Here is a 17,777-nt window from a genome sequence, read left to right as displayed (position 1 = left end):
CGCCTATTTTTCAGAAATAGCAGAAACGTAGCCTATCCTACCTTGAAGTTATCCATTCTGTCCGCAACCACTGTCGTGTCCTCCCCCAGTGGCATATCCTAGCCTTCTCGCGTCGTATTCCCCCTCTCACCCGCTCCCCACATATATGGGAAGTGCCCCGATTCTACTTATTCCCCGCATCCATTCGCTCCAGGTTGCAGCTTCTGCCATATTTTTGCAGGGTGTTAACGGATAATTACCGCTGCCGAAAGGGTATCCTGGCGACGCCGAGGGAGCTCCAGAGGGCATTGTGGACATGCGACGCGACGGAAAGCTCCAAAAGAGTTTCACGCTTCGCCTTTCCTCCGTCACGCTCCTGCCATGTATATGGACCCGGGTGGGTGCAAGGCCCCTTTGCTTGACCCCTTCACCCATTGTGATCACCCCCCTAGCCCCCCGTCGCACATGTATGGTGGCTAGCCACCATAGCACGTGTGAGCAAATTGGGGAAACGCGGGCGAGAGCTCGTCGCAGCGGGGTAGATCGAGGCAGTCTAGCACGAGACTGCCGATTCCGAGCGAAGCATGAATTAAAATTGAATTGTGCTATTTTGCGCAGCAAAATCCACGAGTTGATTTACGAGGCATGCCGCTGCTGGGCACTCGGGATTCATCTCATTACGCAGTCGTTTCTGCATTTCACCCATTCTCGAAATACAGCCTACGCGCTCAGAATCGAACTTCGAGCTAAAACGGCGGGTCTGTTCGCATTGTTTCCAAAATGCGCGTTGAATCTCTGTAACTTTTAATATGCAAGCGTAATCGTAATTCGCACCCAGAAAACGCGACTCAAGACTCTGCGTGTACATGGCTTGAACACAAGTAATCACTGCTCTTAAGCGGCTGCCTATTTATCTAATAATCCCACAGCCGCCCGCCGTGAGGTGGAAATAAGCTACGTAATTATGAACAAGCACGTTTTTCGTGAATAGCATGTCACAAGGAGGGTATGACTAAAAAATGCCCCGAAAAAATCTTCTACATGGCGAGGCCGAAATCAAACATCAGCGGTACTGTTTATTGCGTTGAGTTAGGAAAGAACAGCGCCAACTAAGATGATCACGAGAGGGAGAACGACACAGGACAATCGCCATCCTGTGCCGTTCTCCCTCTCGTGATCGTCTTAGTTGGCGCTGTTCCTTCCCAATTCAAGTATGCACCATCTAGCCCAAATGAATGCTGTCCTGAAGCATGTTCGTTGCGGATCTGCAAGAAACAGTATCGTCCCAAAGTGCGTGAGAAGTTTGACGTATGGGTGTATATTGAAAAGCGGGCAAATTTGGAGAAACTTTTGCTCCCGCAAAAAACTGTTCGTGAAGAAAACATGGTGTCAAAACATGGTTTCGCGAAGTTCTTAGACCTTGCTTTCAGCTCGCTGCCACTAGCGCGTCTCGTAACCGATGAATGTTCTTCCGAACTTGCTGTGGTCAAAATTGACAAAATCGAATCCTACGTGTTCACTGGAGCCTCGACCGAATTTGAGTGGCTTCGATGAAACTCGCTCGAACTCGTTGATAAGGTAGACATGAATTCATGGGTTCGATTCTGATGCGCTTCGTTTCTCTCCCTCACTCTCTCTCTATTTTACACAAGAGAAGGCCTGAGCCAACGCCACCTAGACGCCTGAGCGCTCGGCGAGTGACGTCACGGAGAGGAAGACGCGGCGTGCTCGGGGATATGGGTTGAATGAAGGGATCGCGCACTTACGTGCAACGTTAACCGGAGCGCAGTTACTTTTTTTAGGCATAGTTGAATAGACGGTCCGCAGAGCACAGAGGCTGTTCCAAGATTATGTTATTTATGCAAAACGATTTACGCGATGCCTTATTAAAAAGCCCGTACTTAAAAAAATGAAATGGTTCAACCTTAGGAGTGAGAACGAATTTCAGGCACATGGTGGCAGGAAGCATGGCTTATATTGAAGTCACAGTGCTGACCTCTTCTTCAGAGTAGTTTCTTCACCTTCATTTATCGTCGGCGTCAAAGAGTTTGCCGTTCAAGCGACGACAAAAGTTCTTCAACGAAATGTTAGCACTGCACCATAACACGTATCGCATGACAACTTCACTGGTATGTCATTCTTCACATTCGCAACACATGTATTTATTCCAGTCTAGATAAGGCTTTAAACAAATAATTTCGCTTTCGAGGCATTATTACATACAATACCGCAGTCCACATATTTATAACACCTCAAATGAGTTTAGCAATAGAGATACAAAACATTCATGCAACTATCTACAAAGAAACAGCTGCCTTATTTCGCAAAGCTTCAGCTTTTCTCTTTTTTGCCCTAGCATTCGCATCCAATATTCTGTCATTCATATTGCAGAAACATGAACACATTATTTTTCGGCCCCGATGTGGAACTGCTCCGGCAGTCGGGCACGCAGCACTTATTAGGCATATCCTGGCATGAACGTAATCCACTTTCCGCGGCAACGAAGGCTTGCTGGACACACAAGCGCAATAGCAGCACAGAAAAAAAGTGTGCGCGGAAGCATGTCGCAGCATGCCAGGACTTCTCTAACCCCGAAGCTCTGCAAGGAGTAGTATGGTTCCGGAAACCAATCGAATTGTTATCGCCGTCGTCGCCCAATCGGTCTTCTGCTCTTCATTTTCAACACAGGTGCGCCGTTCGTAGTTTCGTAGCACACTGCACGGGACTTCTATGTTGGCCTCTTTTGCGTGACGTAGATACGGGGGGAGGGGCGAAGGAGCAGACAGAAGGCCTCAAGTTTTGTCTACTCAGTTGGTATTCGCCTCATGGCACCCTTCGTCACTGCATCTCCGCAGTAATGGACGACTTGCAAGATACTGCTGCGCATGCGTGAATGGATGGATGGATGGATGTTATGAGCATCGCCTTAGGAAGGGGGCGGTGGGTTGCACACCAAGCTCTTGCTATTACACTGCCTAATGTCCTACCTAGGTTAAAAAATAAAAAAAGGAAAGACACTACGAGCTACCACACCAAAATTTTCTGATCCCCGACTGCGAACTGTGCTTTTGTACATCTCCGTTTTTTCTCGTTTCCCTACTTTTATTCCTCCAATCGCCTCTTACGTGGATGTCACGAGCGCCCCCTGTATTTTTAGATCCGAAAAGCAGACGAACATCAGATGAACAAACCACACAGGGGAGGCGCGACTGTGATCGCACTCTTTTTGTGATAATAGAGAGTTTTAGCTTTGGGGACGCAAGCGGCTTACGTACGGAAGAACTAGGGGCGACCATACTGCGCATGCGTAGATCCAGACGTAGGTGTCTGCGCATGCACAGTACTGTGGCCCGTAGTTCTTGCGTACGCAAGCCGCCTGCGTCCCGTAATCTAAACCTCTAGAATGCCGGCTAGTTGTGTAGCGTATGGGTGCTCAAATTACTTCAGGGGCAAAGGGAGCACCAGTTTATTTCGCTTTCCGTCCGAGGAGAGGTATCCGGCGAGGAGAGGCGCATGGATACGAGCCGTAGGGCGAGTAATCCCCGACGGCTCGCCGTGGCAACCGAGCGTGTACTCCAGAATCTGCGGTGGTCATTTTATCGCAGGTAGGTTGAGCGTTATGTTTACACGAGGTATTTTGACAAGATAACTAACTTCATCTCACCACAGGCAGCCCGTCGAACTTCAGTAAGCACCCTGACTATGTGCCCAGCGTGTTCACCTACACACGGTCCCTTGGCACACCGGCAGTGTGGAAGCACAGCCGTTGGATACGCCGTTGGATACGCCGTTGGATGCAGCCGTTGGAAGCAGAGCCGTTGGATGAGCAGACAGGACACAGTATGTAAGTGACCGAATATACTCCAGCGCTAGTAGACTGAAGCGACTGCGATGCGTAAAAAATAATATCGCCTTCAGGCGCTGTGCGTAATGCTTGATAAGTGCGCCGCTGTAGAGAGCCGGACAACCTTCTCTCGTTCTCGCGCACGGTATGTAACCGATGGGCATTTCCTTTCTTGTCTTCGTTGTCGTTTGTTGCTCGAAGCAGCGCTTTCTTCCCACGAAAAGGGATGCGTTTATGTTTTGTTAGCCGTTTTGCTTCTTTTTCTCATAGCTGTACGTCAGTTCACTGGTATCGGGCAGTTTGCGCGCCCCTGTGAACTTTCTGCCAGCATTTTACAGTATGGACCTGCTGTGTTCGCTGAGTGGGGTTATATGGTGTGCAATGTGCCTGAGATACCAGGAGCCCCATATTACTGCAGTGTATGCAAAGCAAAAGGCCATGCTTCTGCGGCGTTTAGAGTGCAGTGAATATCAACTCTAGTGATGGCGATCACAGAAGTAACGCAATTATCTTTTTAGCAAAGAATGCATGACACTTACGTAGTACCTGGCGTGAATGCTTGCGGAATCGCATCGCATATATATTTCGTGCGACATCTTTACTGCCTTTTTTAATATTTATGACAGGTGCTACCTGCTGCACATCGTCTAGTAAACACAGCTTCTAGACTGATTCTGCAGTTGCAGCGCCCTCAAAGAACTCCCTCCAGCTCAAATGAGAATGGTAAGTGCTTGTCATCATTACTTGTTCCAACAAATTTTTACAAACCTGCTCTGCTATTCCTTTTTATCCGAGTCTACACAATGGTATAATTTCAATATAATGTTTTAGCAGAGAATGTAATCTCTTGAACAGGAAAGAAGTACTGCTGGTCAGGTGGTAGATTAACATTTTCTTTTTTGTTCGACGATTGGCAGTGATCCTGTGCTGATGTGCTACATCAGACGCAAGCACCGTAATACTCTCTTGTGTCTTTAGTGGCTTAATACACTGGATTGTGGGAATGTAAATAGTTACATCTACCCTCCAGTAATCAGTTCAGTGAAATATGTTGCCAGCAGTAATAGTTGCGCCATGCCAGCAAAAATCATTGCTCAAGCACCACAAAAAATGTTGTAGGGCTAGAAACATAAAAAGGAGAGGAAATTTTTGTTAACTAAATCACTAAAGTGCCTTTAATCAGTTTTTGGCCATTGCAAACAGACAAGCATCCCACATAGATCCCGTGGTGGCAATCGTGTGAGCAAAGTACCAAACAACTGCACAGAGTGAAAACATTTGAAATTTCAAGTGGAAACCCACGTGCACTGCTTCTCGAGGCAACGACAGTGATAGAGTTAAGATGACATGCACAGATGCCTAATAAGGCACACTGGCTACATCATCATTGATTATGGCACGTGACCTAGGTCAATCATCCAATGCAGAATGTTCAGTCCACTGGGAGTACGCAATGCGGCAAAGAGAGGTACAGAAAGAAAAAGGAAGTGGGACACGTCACGTAAACGTAGCACGGTCCCTTGGCTCTGGTTTGGGAGAAGGCAGAGAAAAGCACTTGCGGACCGTAGTAAAGGCAGTAGGAAAACACATCTACGTTGCCAGTGAGGCATCCCCCTTGGCAGCATGGCAACATGCTCCTCTAAAAACGAACCGGTTGCAAAAATCTTTGCCGTAAGACATTCCCAGGCAGTGCCCCAAGTACAAACCTGATTTGCAATGACGTCTAGCAGTATGTTAACAAGATTCCATTTTTAAAAAATTGTGCAGGCACTCGCTCTTAGTAGCAGACTACTCGTGTTACTTTTAACTAATAAAATATCTGTTTGATTTGCCTGCACCATTGTGAACAAGTTCACGGTAGGGGCATGAGGAGTTCAGAAATTTTGCAGCTCAATTTCAGTGGTGCGAGCATGACGTGTTGCTTGAAACGAATGCCTTGGTGCAGACGCTGTGCAGGCACTTTGTTTTGTCTGCCTAGAATGCATCGGTCATCTTCCTTTGAGGTCTCGAACCACAGGTATGATAAGCCTGTGAGGGGTGAACACACTCTGTGTTCCATAGACGCATCAGACAGCCATAAGAAGGGTTTCAATGACTGCGCTGCTGCATCACACCTGCACGTCTGCACCAAGTTGGAGGTCAGTAGGTATGGTGAAAGAAAATTATGAACCAGTCCTGCACCTTTTGAAATGAATGGCGTGCCTTAGAGGGTGCCATTGGTGCACCGCTAAAACAAATGGCAGGCTGCAGCACCTCTTAACTGGTCTAGGTGGTGCAGGCAAATTGAACAGAAATGAAAATTAGTTCTGTCATGTGCAGTCATACAGACAAAGTGTCGCTTCTTTTTTTGGTTCCTAATATATGAAGCTGAGGCTCATCAATCATGAGCCACCTGTTTATTCTAACTGAAGTGTATTGTGCTTGCAGAGGGGACTGTCACATCTGCAAACATCGAGGAGGCACCACAGCTGGAGGTTCTGTCAATTGGTGAATATTACCATGCATTTTTGTGCACTTGTGACAAGTTTCTCGCCACCAAATTACAACACGCGCATGCTCACATTCCCAAGGCCATCATGTAGAATCACTGCTCTTTCATAAGTTTGCAATGGATGGTTTAACGAATGAATTACCATTCCTAAGGTATTGAATATGTAGTAATGACAGCAGAATTGCCACTACTTTTGTTTGTAACTGTAGAAAAGTTGTGCAATATGTGGTAGTTATGGCTAACGAGTAATGCATATAATTTGTAGTCTTCCTGGTATTTAGGATATTATTGTTCAAACATTTTCCTTCGATAATGGCATAGATTATTTGGCGCAGAAACTATCTTGAACAATGGGTTGTAGGCGCTGACATTGCCCTTCCTTTCCTGTGTCTATAAATGTTCCACTCTTAATACACAGTTCTTTCCGCATTACATTACCAAGCGAATATTTGTAAAGAGAATTACACTGCGGCGGTCTTGTGCTTACATCAGCAGCTTGCGTAGAATGTCAACTGGTATGAAAATGAATGTTGCGCCATGCTGTATGTCACCGGGAGCATAGACTTCCTCAAGGCATTCATCATAAGGACTTTTTGTTTGCTCCTGGCATCATGTAGGGAAGTTACATAAACTTAATTTAGTTGTAAGACTGGCCAACAAGAATATGGTCCCTTCTAGAGATGCAACTTTGTTATATTTGCAGAGGAACTTGCTTCACCTTCCGACTCACCTGCTGCTTCATCTCAAGAAACACCATTTGTAGATGTTTCATGAAATAGTAGATATTGTTGGCATGTGAAGTTGGAGGGCCATTATACTTATATTAGCTGCCACTTCATGGTCTTGTCCTCCTAAAAATGGAACATCAGCATATACTTGGACTTAGTGGCAAGGCAACAGTAAAATTTATTTGGGCTTTTTGGAAACTGCTGCACAGTCAGGACTTCAGAACATGTTCAGATTTTTCCACATGATTGATTGAAATGCTCACTTACCATAGCGCTTTCCTTATAAGAAGACTACAGAAAAAAATTACCGCAATCTAGATTGAAATTTATCATTCATATCTAGAATAGAGGTTTCATAAGTGAGAAAATGACAGAAATCGGAGTGGCAGCACTCCTTGCGAAGTATGTTGCCTCTCGTGTGATGTCTGCATTGGCTGACATACAGATAGCCGCACAGAATGAGGTCATGTGGAATTTACTTCATTTTCTCCTTCGTGCTGTTGACGGTTCGAATTGAAGAGCAGCAGTGGGACCTTCCGTGACAGCTTTCTGCGCAATACTGTCACACAATAAATGATGATAGACCATAGACAAATAATCTGTTGATGTAGCTCAACCTAACATTTTCCTTTAGAGTCCCTTTAAGAGCACGTGAGAAAATCAGCTTATTCAGAACAGTTGAAACTTTCTCTTGTCATTTTACAGACATCTTGCTTGTGGAGCATACATCCAAAATTTTTTTATAGCAGTGCTAGTCAATGCTGAATGGAAACATTGCTTGGTGCAACTTGCACTGGCCAAGCTTGTGTAGCAAAGATGAAAACTTGCTTCATTCGTCAATATATTTAGCACTTGCTGTTCATGAAATATGATCAAATTTGTTTTCACCCCTATTACAGATTTGGAACAACTTGAAAGCCAACATTGGAGATCAGTTGCTCAAGACGTGGAGAAACGGCTTATAATTTTTCACCAAACAGTTGCAACATTACAGAGGAAGAACACTTCTCTTGAGAACGCTTACACTGAGCGTAATTGAAGTGTCACCAAAAGCATGTATGCACTACATAGGTCTCCCCAGCTATGTGGTTTTTAAGTCATTGTTTGAGTATCTGGAGCCACGTGAAACTAGCATGTCATACTGGGGCTCGACAAAGAAAAATGACAGCGAAGCACGTGGTCGGCCTAAAGAAAGTGACCTTGCGATTGAATTTTTCATGGTTCTTGTGCGCCTCAGGATTGGTATGCCCGGAAAAGAAATAGCACGTAACTTCATTATGTGAGAAAGCCAAGTGTCCCGGACGTTTGCTACTTGGATTACCTTCCTTTACCGCGGCTTGCGGCCATCACCTCGATTACAACGCGAGATGAAATTAGGCCATATGTTCCGAGATCCGTCCACTTGTTTGAGAACACCAGGCTGATTTTGGATGCGAGAGAAGTCAGGATTCAGCGTCCATCGTCGATAGGTAAACAGCGCCAGACCTTTTCATTATATAAGCAGTACAACACATACAAAGTACTTGTTGGCTGTACCCCTGATGGCTATATAGCATTTGTGTCTCGTTTCTGGGGCGGATCCGTATCCGACAAGACAGTCATTGGAAGTTGTGTGCTTCTAGATTCTTTGGAAGTAGGGGATGCCATTATGGTCATCGAAGGCTTCACTTTACCCTACTTACCGGCTGGTGTGACAGTGTACTGACCTCCATTCCGAGAATGCCGTGAACCGCAAATGCCTGCGCAAGATGTGGAAAAAACGTCACAATGCCGCTGCAAGAGTGCATGTTGAGAGAGCAATATCCCGCATGAAAGCTTCCCACATATTGGATAGGCCATTTCCCATCTGCATGATCAATATAGCAGAGCAGGTATTTAAAGTGTGCAGTTACCTGAGCAACTTCCGAGACCTGCCAATTAAGGATTATGAGAAAATGAACTGAGCAATTTGTTCGGCTAGGTTTAACGAAGCTTTAGCTCGGATCACCTGTAGTGACTTAGTTTATATGGCGTTGCGCTTTTATAGACACAATGTCACGAGATCAAATCCCAGCTGCAGTGGCCACATTTCGACATGGACGAAATCCAAAAGCCGCTCATGTACCACGCATTTGGTGCATGTTAAATAACACCAAGTGATCAAAATTATTCTGATGTACCCTACCACAAGCATGCCTCATAATCACACGTAATACCCCAGAATGTAAGTTTTTTTTTGACCTCGAGATGATATCTGAAGCTGCCTATGCAGATGCATGCAAAACACAGACATGCCTTCATCAAAAAACTGTTGAACTGATTCCAATGAAAGTGTTGCATTTGGCAAAAATTCTAGTAACTGCAGAAAGCAGAATTTAAATTTCAGGCCTGATTTATTCTTTTAATTCATAAAATTATCCAACAGTGCAATGCATTCAACCGCAAATGCAAACAGAATATTAGTGCTGGTGATAATTTATGCATGAACCTGCTTCAGATTGATAGCGAATGCTTCAAGTCGACGCACGTGTGTTCTCCAATGAAGCGATACTCGATTGCATGTGGAGCTTTTTCTTGTCCTTATGTGATTTATCGTAACAGTGGTTGTGTGAGCAGTCTCTTGAGAATGTTTTCACTGGTTCTCGCAGATGTCAGTTATTCTCAACATGTAAGCAACCTATGCATACTTTGTCTTAAATCTGTTTTACACATGTGACGGAACTTGCGAATACATAACCATGTACGCTGACGCATGTGTCAGCAAACCTGCCATAGTATTATTAACACAACAATTACAATTTTTGCGCATGTCATATTAGATTACCACGAGCCTGCTGTTGTCATGCGTGTTTTGTGCTTGCTGCGTTTGCTGACATTTTTGGGGTCACGTGTCCAATGATGCACGCAGTGGACGATATATGTACTGCTCATCTTGGAAATAAATCAATTGTTGAATGTTAGTGCTGCATGTGTCATATTTTTCTATGCCTCTTCGCCCCATCTTTTTTGCGCTATGCCAATGGCAGTCAATATGACGCAACAACAAGCCAAACGTGCAACCTTATTCTACCATGTCCTCCCCCCAAAGAATGAAGCTAAACTATTACATATTTGCATCGGTTGCTTAGTGGCTATGGTGTTGGGCTGCTCGATGGGCCTGACGAATGATCGACGTTTTTGAGTATGGATAATGCCACACACACTCAGTTTGGATATTACACTTGGTCAAGTCGGAAGTCCATGCAGCGTCCAAAAACGGGCACTGAAAGACGTCGTCTTCAATCATTTATTTTTACAGCAGCTGCTGCATGAAACATCACACTTAATGCAGATGTCGCGAGAACGCAAGCCTACAAACGAAACACTTTCTAACCATGTAGTCTCGCACCCAGAGCGCTGAAGCTTCATTTGTTGTACGACAGGCGACGCTCGCTATTTTGCAAACCGTCCATTGCGGATCCGTATGGATGTACTTGTTAACCATTAATATTGAATCGAGATGGCAGCTGATGTCACAAAGCTCGCTATTGTTTTTTTTTTATTCTGCGTGTACGGCATTCCTCGCGGTCCCTACATACGTGGTACGTTCTAACAAACCATCGCATGCTAACCCTGTAAAGCCCAAAGAAACATAATTTCACATCCAGGAAATCTACGATAAGTTGTTCACCTTTATTTCTTGCTGTAGAGAGCAAATTTCTACAAACACACGCGTGCAACCAAGAAAACATCTGACTTGAATTCTCGGGTTTTACCTGCCAAAGCACCGCTATGATTATGAGGCACGCCGTAGTGTGGACTCTAAATTCATTTTGGCCTCCAGGGGATCTTTAACGTGGCCTCAATGCACGGGGCACGGGTGTTTTTGGATTTCGCCCCCATGGAAACGTGGCCGTGGTGGCCGGGATTTGGTCCCGCAACATCGTGCTTAGCAGCGCAACACCATAACCGCTAAGCGACCGCAGTGGGCGACAACAACAATGAACTGCTATTTAGGCTAAACCGTAACTATTTTGTAAGCAGTTACTACTCTGCTGAAGTAAACAAAACTAAAAAAACTCGCTCCAGTGTATCACAAACGCCAGTACGTGCTGTTCGTTAAGTGTTCTGCGTTTAAATCACAATTTTGAGTTATCGAATTGTGCATATCACTACGTTGGCATTTTCACGGTTAATGCCTTCTTTTTTTTTGTCATCAACGCTAGAATTTTCGTACTGTGCGTTCCCTATCTTCACGCCACTCAAGAATTCTCAGACACCACTTTGTTATTCTCCACCACAACTTAATTTACATTTCCCTTACCTTTCCGATCACGTCCCAATAATCCCCGAGCACGAAAGTTAAGTCTCACCCACAATAAATGGCCGAAAAACGCGTCAACTGTTCTCATTGCATCCAACCACCTGGAAGAAGACGCAAGCCCCCATCTGCTGCTACAACAGAAAACTCGACAAAACGATCAGAGCGACTCCCCGCCGGTTTCGCGTGAGCGTTCTTTCGCGGGCGGGTTTTCCATCGCTTTCGCTACACCTCAACAAAAAGGGGGTCATTGTACGCTCGGAACCCCGTCGCGGGCATTGGAGGGTGTGACGAAAGTGCGGAATCCTGTCTGGGTCTGAGACGATCGCCGTCGTGCTGGCACTGCACGTTGCCGGGAATAGGTATTGCGTGTACGTTCTCAACGTTTCACCACTCTTTCTTTTTTTTTGCATACTTGGGGCCACGGGAGTGGGTCAGGCGCGCCACGCGGCTTTCGGAAAGCCCCAAGCTTGGAGTGTGCGAATTGGGGCCGCAAGAAACGAAATCGGTGGGTCCCATGCATGAGTGTTTTCCCGCGTGCTTTAACCCTGACGTCACCTGCACGGCCCTGGCGTTTCGGCGACTGCGTTGAGACGGGCCGCGGGAGTTTCTGCTTGCCGGCTCCGTATCCGGGTTACAACCCTTATGGATGACTGCAGAGCTGCACCTTTTTTTTTGCCCCGAAAGAAGCAAATAATTTTTCAAATTGCTACACATAACCTTGTAAAAGTGAACAATGGGTTAGGAGGGATGATAACACAGGACAACGCTCATCCGGTGTCATCTTTCTTGTCCTGGTTTTATTTTGAGCTGTCTTTTTTTGGCTATGTCTGTCTTTGTTGTGAACGACAGCGCAAGGTGTGCTGGTGTAAGCTCCGTTCCTGCGCTGTGTCCTTCATCGGCATAGCAGCCTTACCTATTCGGACAAACCTACCTTAACGTCTCCTTCAACAACATGCAGGTGTACCGGTATACTAACGCCATGAACTCGGGTCGAGTCGACATGTGCAGCTTAAATTTGATCGTCGAGTTCATATAAACGCTGGTAGACCTGACCGAGGGTGCGTCGAGGAGGGTTTTGTCAACCCGCCTGCAAAACAAGTCTAGCAGTCGTTACATTTTGATAGCTAGGCCAGTTACTCCAGTCACACTTGGCCACAGATTGACGCTTCGCTGAGACTTGCGCTTTGGCTGCGCGGGTACTTCGGCGGAGCTTTAACTTGTTGATTTACTAGTACCTCAACTAGACAGTGCTAACTCCCGTTACACAAGCCCAACTTGGATGTAACTTGCACTTTAGATGCCTCAAACAAAAAACAAAAAAAGACCAGCCACCTGCAAGGGTTGCTTGCCCTACCAACTTGGCATCATACATGATTCTGACTTCGACATTTATGTCGTGAACGATTGTTGGCGATTTGCAAAATAGTGAGCTTCACCTGTCGAACAACAAACGAAGCAGCACCACTCTGCGTACGAGAGTATGTGTTTAAAAAGTGAATTTCGTTTCCCGGCGTGTGTCCATGGTCTCTGCCGTGGCTGCCGCGTGTGTTCTTCACTGCGGAAGAAATAAGGGAAGACGCCGTCACTCCGCTCCCGTTTTCGTACGTGACATGCACTTCCGATTTCTCGAAGCGTACCCTTCAAATTGATTGTGTGGCAGCATATGTGCTTTTTAAAACTTCCACTGCTCGCCAGACTCATCGAAAGCTGGGCACTGAAGGAAGAAGATTATGTCAAGAATATGACGAATTTGGAGACTGCCGACGGCAGCATGGTACTGCTGCGAGCGACATGCACTCCTTCAACAAAGACCGGTGTGCACGTCATCGAAACGCACTGCCAGCGTGTCGCCGAGTTTGGTTTTGCGGGCTGGCTGCGCGTAGCAACCACCGTGAAAGGCGGCTTGCCTGGTTCGCTCTTTGCTGCCCACAGAATATAGAGACAACCGAGTCCGCGTTCACTTAACCCCGACACAATTCTCCATACGCTAAAGAGGCTCACGGAAATAAATGCTTTGTGACTAGCGGCGTTTTAATCGCAAGCGCCGTCGGCTGCTGCTTCGACAACCGGGAGCTGGGCCTGCCGGCTCGAGCGATCGGCGGCTGTCGACAAAGTCGGCGGGCTGATCATGACGCTCCGATTAGGAAAGTTAATTGCCCGCTAATATGGCCTATCCACAACAAAACAAAGTTTCACAGATTTGTTTGTCTTATTACGACGGTCCTTTCTTGCGCATGGTAACTACGAGAAAGTATCATACGGCGCGCCGTTCTTTCGACTGGATGCATGCACTGACTGCCACCGATGAAAACGGTAGGCCTTGCTCGATGACCGTGGGTGTCACCGGTTACGAATAAGCCTCTGCTGGCAATTGAACACACATATTTGTGAACTCTTTAACGCATGCATGGATATTAAGACGGGAAATGAAAATACATTTGAATATCTGTACACTGTCGGCAGAAAGGAGGAAACCAGGACAACTCCGTCGCAAAGTGGTCGCTGCGCGCTGCCCGTCTAAGAAACCAAATTGAAACCAACTTCCCTTGGATCGTGTGTTTCGATCACTTTATATGTGTTGTGCTAGGCGCTGATTGTCATATGGGGCGCACTTTCTACATTACTTCATAGTATTTATTATGCATAGATGAAAACGACAGCTTGTTGCCGAGATTTCAACATCGTCATCGACAACAGAAGTAGTGCCTCGAGCATGGCTAAAAAAAAAAAGTGGGGCCGCTGAAGTCGGGGCAGCTGACACAGAGTAGCTTTTGTAGCATGTGTAGCTTTCGGGGCGTCTACGTATTGAGTATTGGCATAAGCTCACCAAGTGCCTCTTACATTTTAGATTGTTGGTATAGTCCTGCGCGGAGAGCTAATGTGCCAATATGGACGCTTAATTTGACGAGCTGGTTCTTATCGTCTGGTAAGGTGAGCACCGCAAATTCGACAAACCGAGTGACCGCACTATGCTTTCTCAAGCTCTGTTCGTCCCCGTCCATCTTAAGCTTTCCATATTTCCGGCAAAATGCGACTACAGTGAAGCGTGTCGCGAAGCTTCCATGGCCGAAATACCTCGCGGCGTGAAGAGAACCGGCTCTGCGAACAGCGAGGTATATAGTGTTATATGTAGTTGTGTCTTGTCATGGCGTCTCCACCGTAGCTTACCCATGCTGCTTTCCTCGCCAGATAGCTCTTCTCAGGCGGGCATCGAAAGAAGCTCGTGCTCCGTTTGCCACTGCGAAGCCATTTGTGCACCCACATGCAACATAACTAGCCGTCTTTCTCACCAAAGTAGCGAGATCAAAACCAACCACACAACGGCGTCCCAAGGCGTTCTGCTTTTCGTACCTAACCAGCAGCCGTGGGCACGCGTACACAACGTAATCCTCTGGAATTGTTGACTTGATCAGAGTAATCCAGAAATGTTACTTTCCTGTGACCTTAATGAACCTCCTCAATAGCACCGAGTACGCATTGAACTTTTGTGAAATTAAATGTATGCATCTGCGAAAATGTAGTGTTTGAATCTCAGTATCTTTTTTACATTTGTCAGTCACCGCATGACTTTAAACCGAAAGTACAACAAAGACTAACCATATGCACGAACCGTCGTATGTCACGTGGTCAAAACCGTCCAATACTGCTGTTTCAAGAGAGATGGCCATACCTATGTTATAACTCATTGCCGATTCAGAGTAGGAGGAGCAATATGTTAAACATAAACGAATATTTTTGGGCGCACGGATATTTGAAAATATCAATTAACGAATCGAATACCACATATACACGAGTTCGTGTAAGAGGCGCAACCAGAACTCACATTAAAATTCGAAATAAAAAAAAAGTTAGAAAAAAATTCGGAAAGAAGGGCGCACCCACATTGGAGCGAATCAAAATAATATGAGAAGCCATATTTTTACGCGTCTAGCTGCTAGAAAAAAGCGTCTCATAGTTGACGGTGCTGCATCCAAGCTAAAGGTTGTGGTGCACGACGAGCAGCACCGCCAGCGTACAGCGGGCACTACTTCGGCGTGGACAAAAAGGAAAATACAAAATGCGCACCTCGGTAGTCCACACAGGAAGAGGTAATAGAAACGAACAAATTCATTATGAAACCAAATGCGTTCACTCTTGTGTTACACAGAGATCCCGTGGGAGGATTCCGCATGGCCGGAAAGCTCGAACCGAAATGGCCCGCCCCGTGTACGGGCCGCGCCTTCTCAAGATTGAGAAAAACATAAAACACAAAAAGTGGGGGATTTACAGAAGTATATAAAATATTGTCCGATAAGATTTGGTTCTCGAATCCAGCAGTAACCGTTCGAAAAACCGAATATTTTATTGCGATAGTAATGATTATTGCAAGTAATAAATTATATGACGCCATAGACAGACAGTGAGTGAGCGAATCATTATTATGAACGGCCCCAAATTGCAGTAGGTAAGAGATCAGAAGTTTCTGGGAATGGTGTTTAATCGAGAAGTAAGCTGGGATGCGCGTATTAATCAGTTATGCACTTATTTATTTACAGACGCTTGAATTATACGGGCCCGGTGGTCATTTTTAAGTTTTATGGAAGAAAAAGAAATCACCTGTGGCAGGTAGCATAATTCTTGTCCATGAGCTGGATTATATTCCAACCTCTCTCACGCGAAGACGCCTTAGCATAGCGACAATTATAAACCAACACATACCCCGCATTTAAGCAGAGTACACGCAACGCACCATATATACTATACTCACACAAATATCCCCTTTCTAGCGACTACGCCTACATATATCACACCACATGGGCGTGTCGGCAGCCCCGCGAATACCAAACCCCCCACACCCGAGCAGTGGGAATTCATGCATGCTTACTTGTTCGGAACCTCGTAACCAGCAAGTGGTGTGGCGGGACCGGGAGTGAGCCAGAGCCGCAGGAGCCCTGGACTACGGGCGCCTCAGCGCACAAGCAGAAAGACACCTGCTTGTCCGTTCTTTTTTTTTTTTCAATAAATGTTGAAATGTCCTCCTCTTCCTGTCTGTCTGTTTGTCTTGTCTTGTCCAGTCAAAACAGCATAACGCGAACAGACAATTGCAACAAGGAAAGCATAGAAGTAATTGTTTAATTCAGACGCAGAAGTTGTAAATCACTGAAAATGAAAATAGACGCGAAAACATAGCAACTGGCCGCCGGCGGGATACGAACCCACGTATTCGCATTACGCGTGCGATGCTCTTACCAACTGAGCTACGGCAGGAGCTACCAGGGCTTGTTTGGTGTCGACGCCTGCGTCTTCGCTTCATGCTCCCTGTTATTTGTAGCCATAAACCAATGCTAACTTGCTATCCAATTCGAAAAATGACAGGTTGGACTATCAAGGAGACGTGGGTGGGTTGATCCTGCTGTCATTGGGCGATGCATGCGTGTCCTCGCGAGGGTGTTATCGAACCTATCTTACACGAGTATACGAAAGATGGGAACGGGAATTGCAATTTTGAGGATTATAAGTATATCTTCATTTTAATTCATCAGCAGTTGTTGAACAAGAGAAACCTCGGCGTTCGTCAGATCCTTGTCGAAATGTTGGCTCTAGGCTGATAGTTCGGTTTTCTTCTCACTGTTTCGTCTCCATTTCCTTGTAAACATTTTTTACTTCAGGGTTTTTTTTTCCTCTCTCATTTCTGTAACGTTTAAACACCGCGGCAAAACTCAATGTTTTCGTTGCCTATGAGAACAAGATGAAGTGGTCCGTACATGTACACAGGGTTTCCCAGCTAAAGTTATCCAAGCTGTTCAAGAAAAAATGTGGTTTCAAAATAAACTGTGCAAGATACGATTTTAAGGACCTGCGCTGTTCCTTCGTCAAACGTGTGACCACCGAACGCCGATAGGTCATTCAATTGTAACTTGGACCATGCTTTCTAAATCTTCATTTTTTTCGTTGAACAGCATAGCTAACATCAGCTGGGACACACGTTATATATGCCGAGCGACGTTGTTTACTCTTAACGCACGCTTGTAACTGAGGCAGGTGTATATTTGAGCGCCGGCCGATCTCGATGCTCGCTCGTCCCAGTCGCTGCCACGCGGCACGAGACGACAGGGCGTAGCACGTGCTGAGAAGGCGTCACCGCGACCCGATCTTGTTCACGGACGGCTGCTCCATCGCTGGAGGTGTCTTCGTGCAGGGCGCCGTTATACGAAGGGTGTTGGGACAGAAAAAAAAATTGCGTCAGTGGTTTTTGAGCGTCCGGGTAGCTCCGGGTGGATTTCCGTTTCACCGCGAACCCGGAATTCACCGCTTCTCGCCGTATTTGATCAGTGCATGCCATCAGGGTTGTCTGCAATCCTTCGCTTGACTTGACGTTGCCCTTCGACCCTGCGATCGTATCAAGACCCGTATTCCTGAAACTTCAGCTTCGCAAGAGGTGACCATGAAATTGAGAGCGTTTGACACGTCCTT

General features: G+C 46.0%; 1 protein-coding gene and 1 pseudogene across 5 annotated transcripts in view; both read left to right on the top strand.

The window, feature by feature from the left end:
• The window catches only part of LOC135911386 (uncharacterized), a 497,365-nt gene that overhangs the window by 88,437 nt on the left and 391,151 nt on the right, over nt 1–17,777 (top strand). For 4 of the 5 annotated variants that reach the window (XR_011515167.1, XM_070540568.1, XM_070540569.1 and 1 more), the window contains exon 3: nt 221–376. The exons of the other annotated variant lie outside the window; for it this stretch is intronic. Coding sequence is in view for 3 of the 4 variants with exons in the window: in XM_070540568.1 (XP_070396669.1) it covers nt 221–376 (156 nt within the window). In the remaining variant the exon portion in view is untranslated. The remainder of the gene's footprint in view (nt 1–220; nt 377–17,777) is intronic. 5 annotated transcript variants of the gene reach the window in all.
• On the top strand, nt 8,176–8,985 carry LOC139061415 (uncharacterized; annotated as a pseudogene).

The sequence above is a fragment of the Dermacentor albipictus genome, chromosome 6 (genome assembly GCF_038994185.2).
Source record: "Dermacentor albipictus isolate Rhodes 1998 colony chromosome 6, USDA_Dalb.pri_finalv2, whole genome shotgun sequence".
In the NCBI taxonomy this organism is placed as follows: Eukaryota; Metazoa; Arthropoda; class Arachnida; order Ixodida; family Ixodidae; genus Dermacentor; species Dermacentor albipictus.
This window is presented reverse-complemented; position numbering and strand designations above follow the sequence as displayed.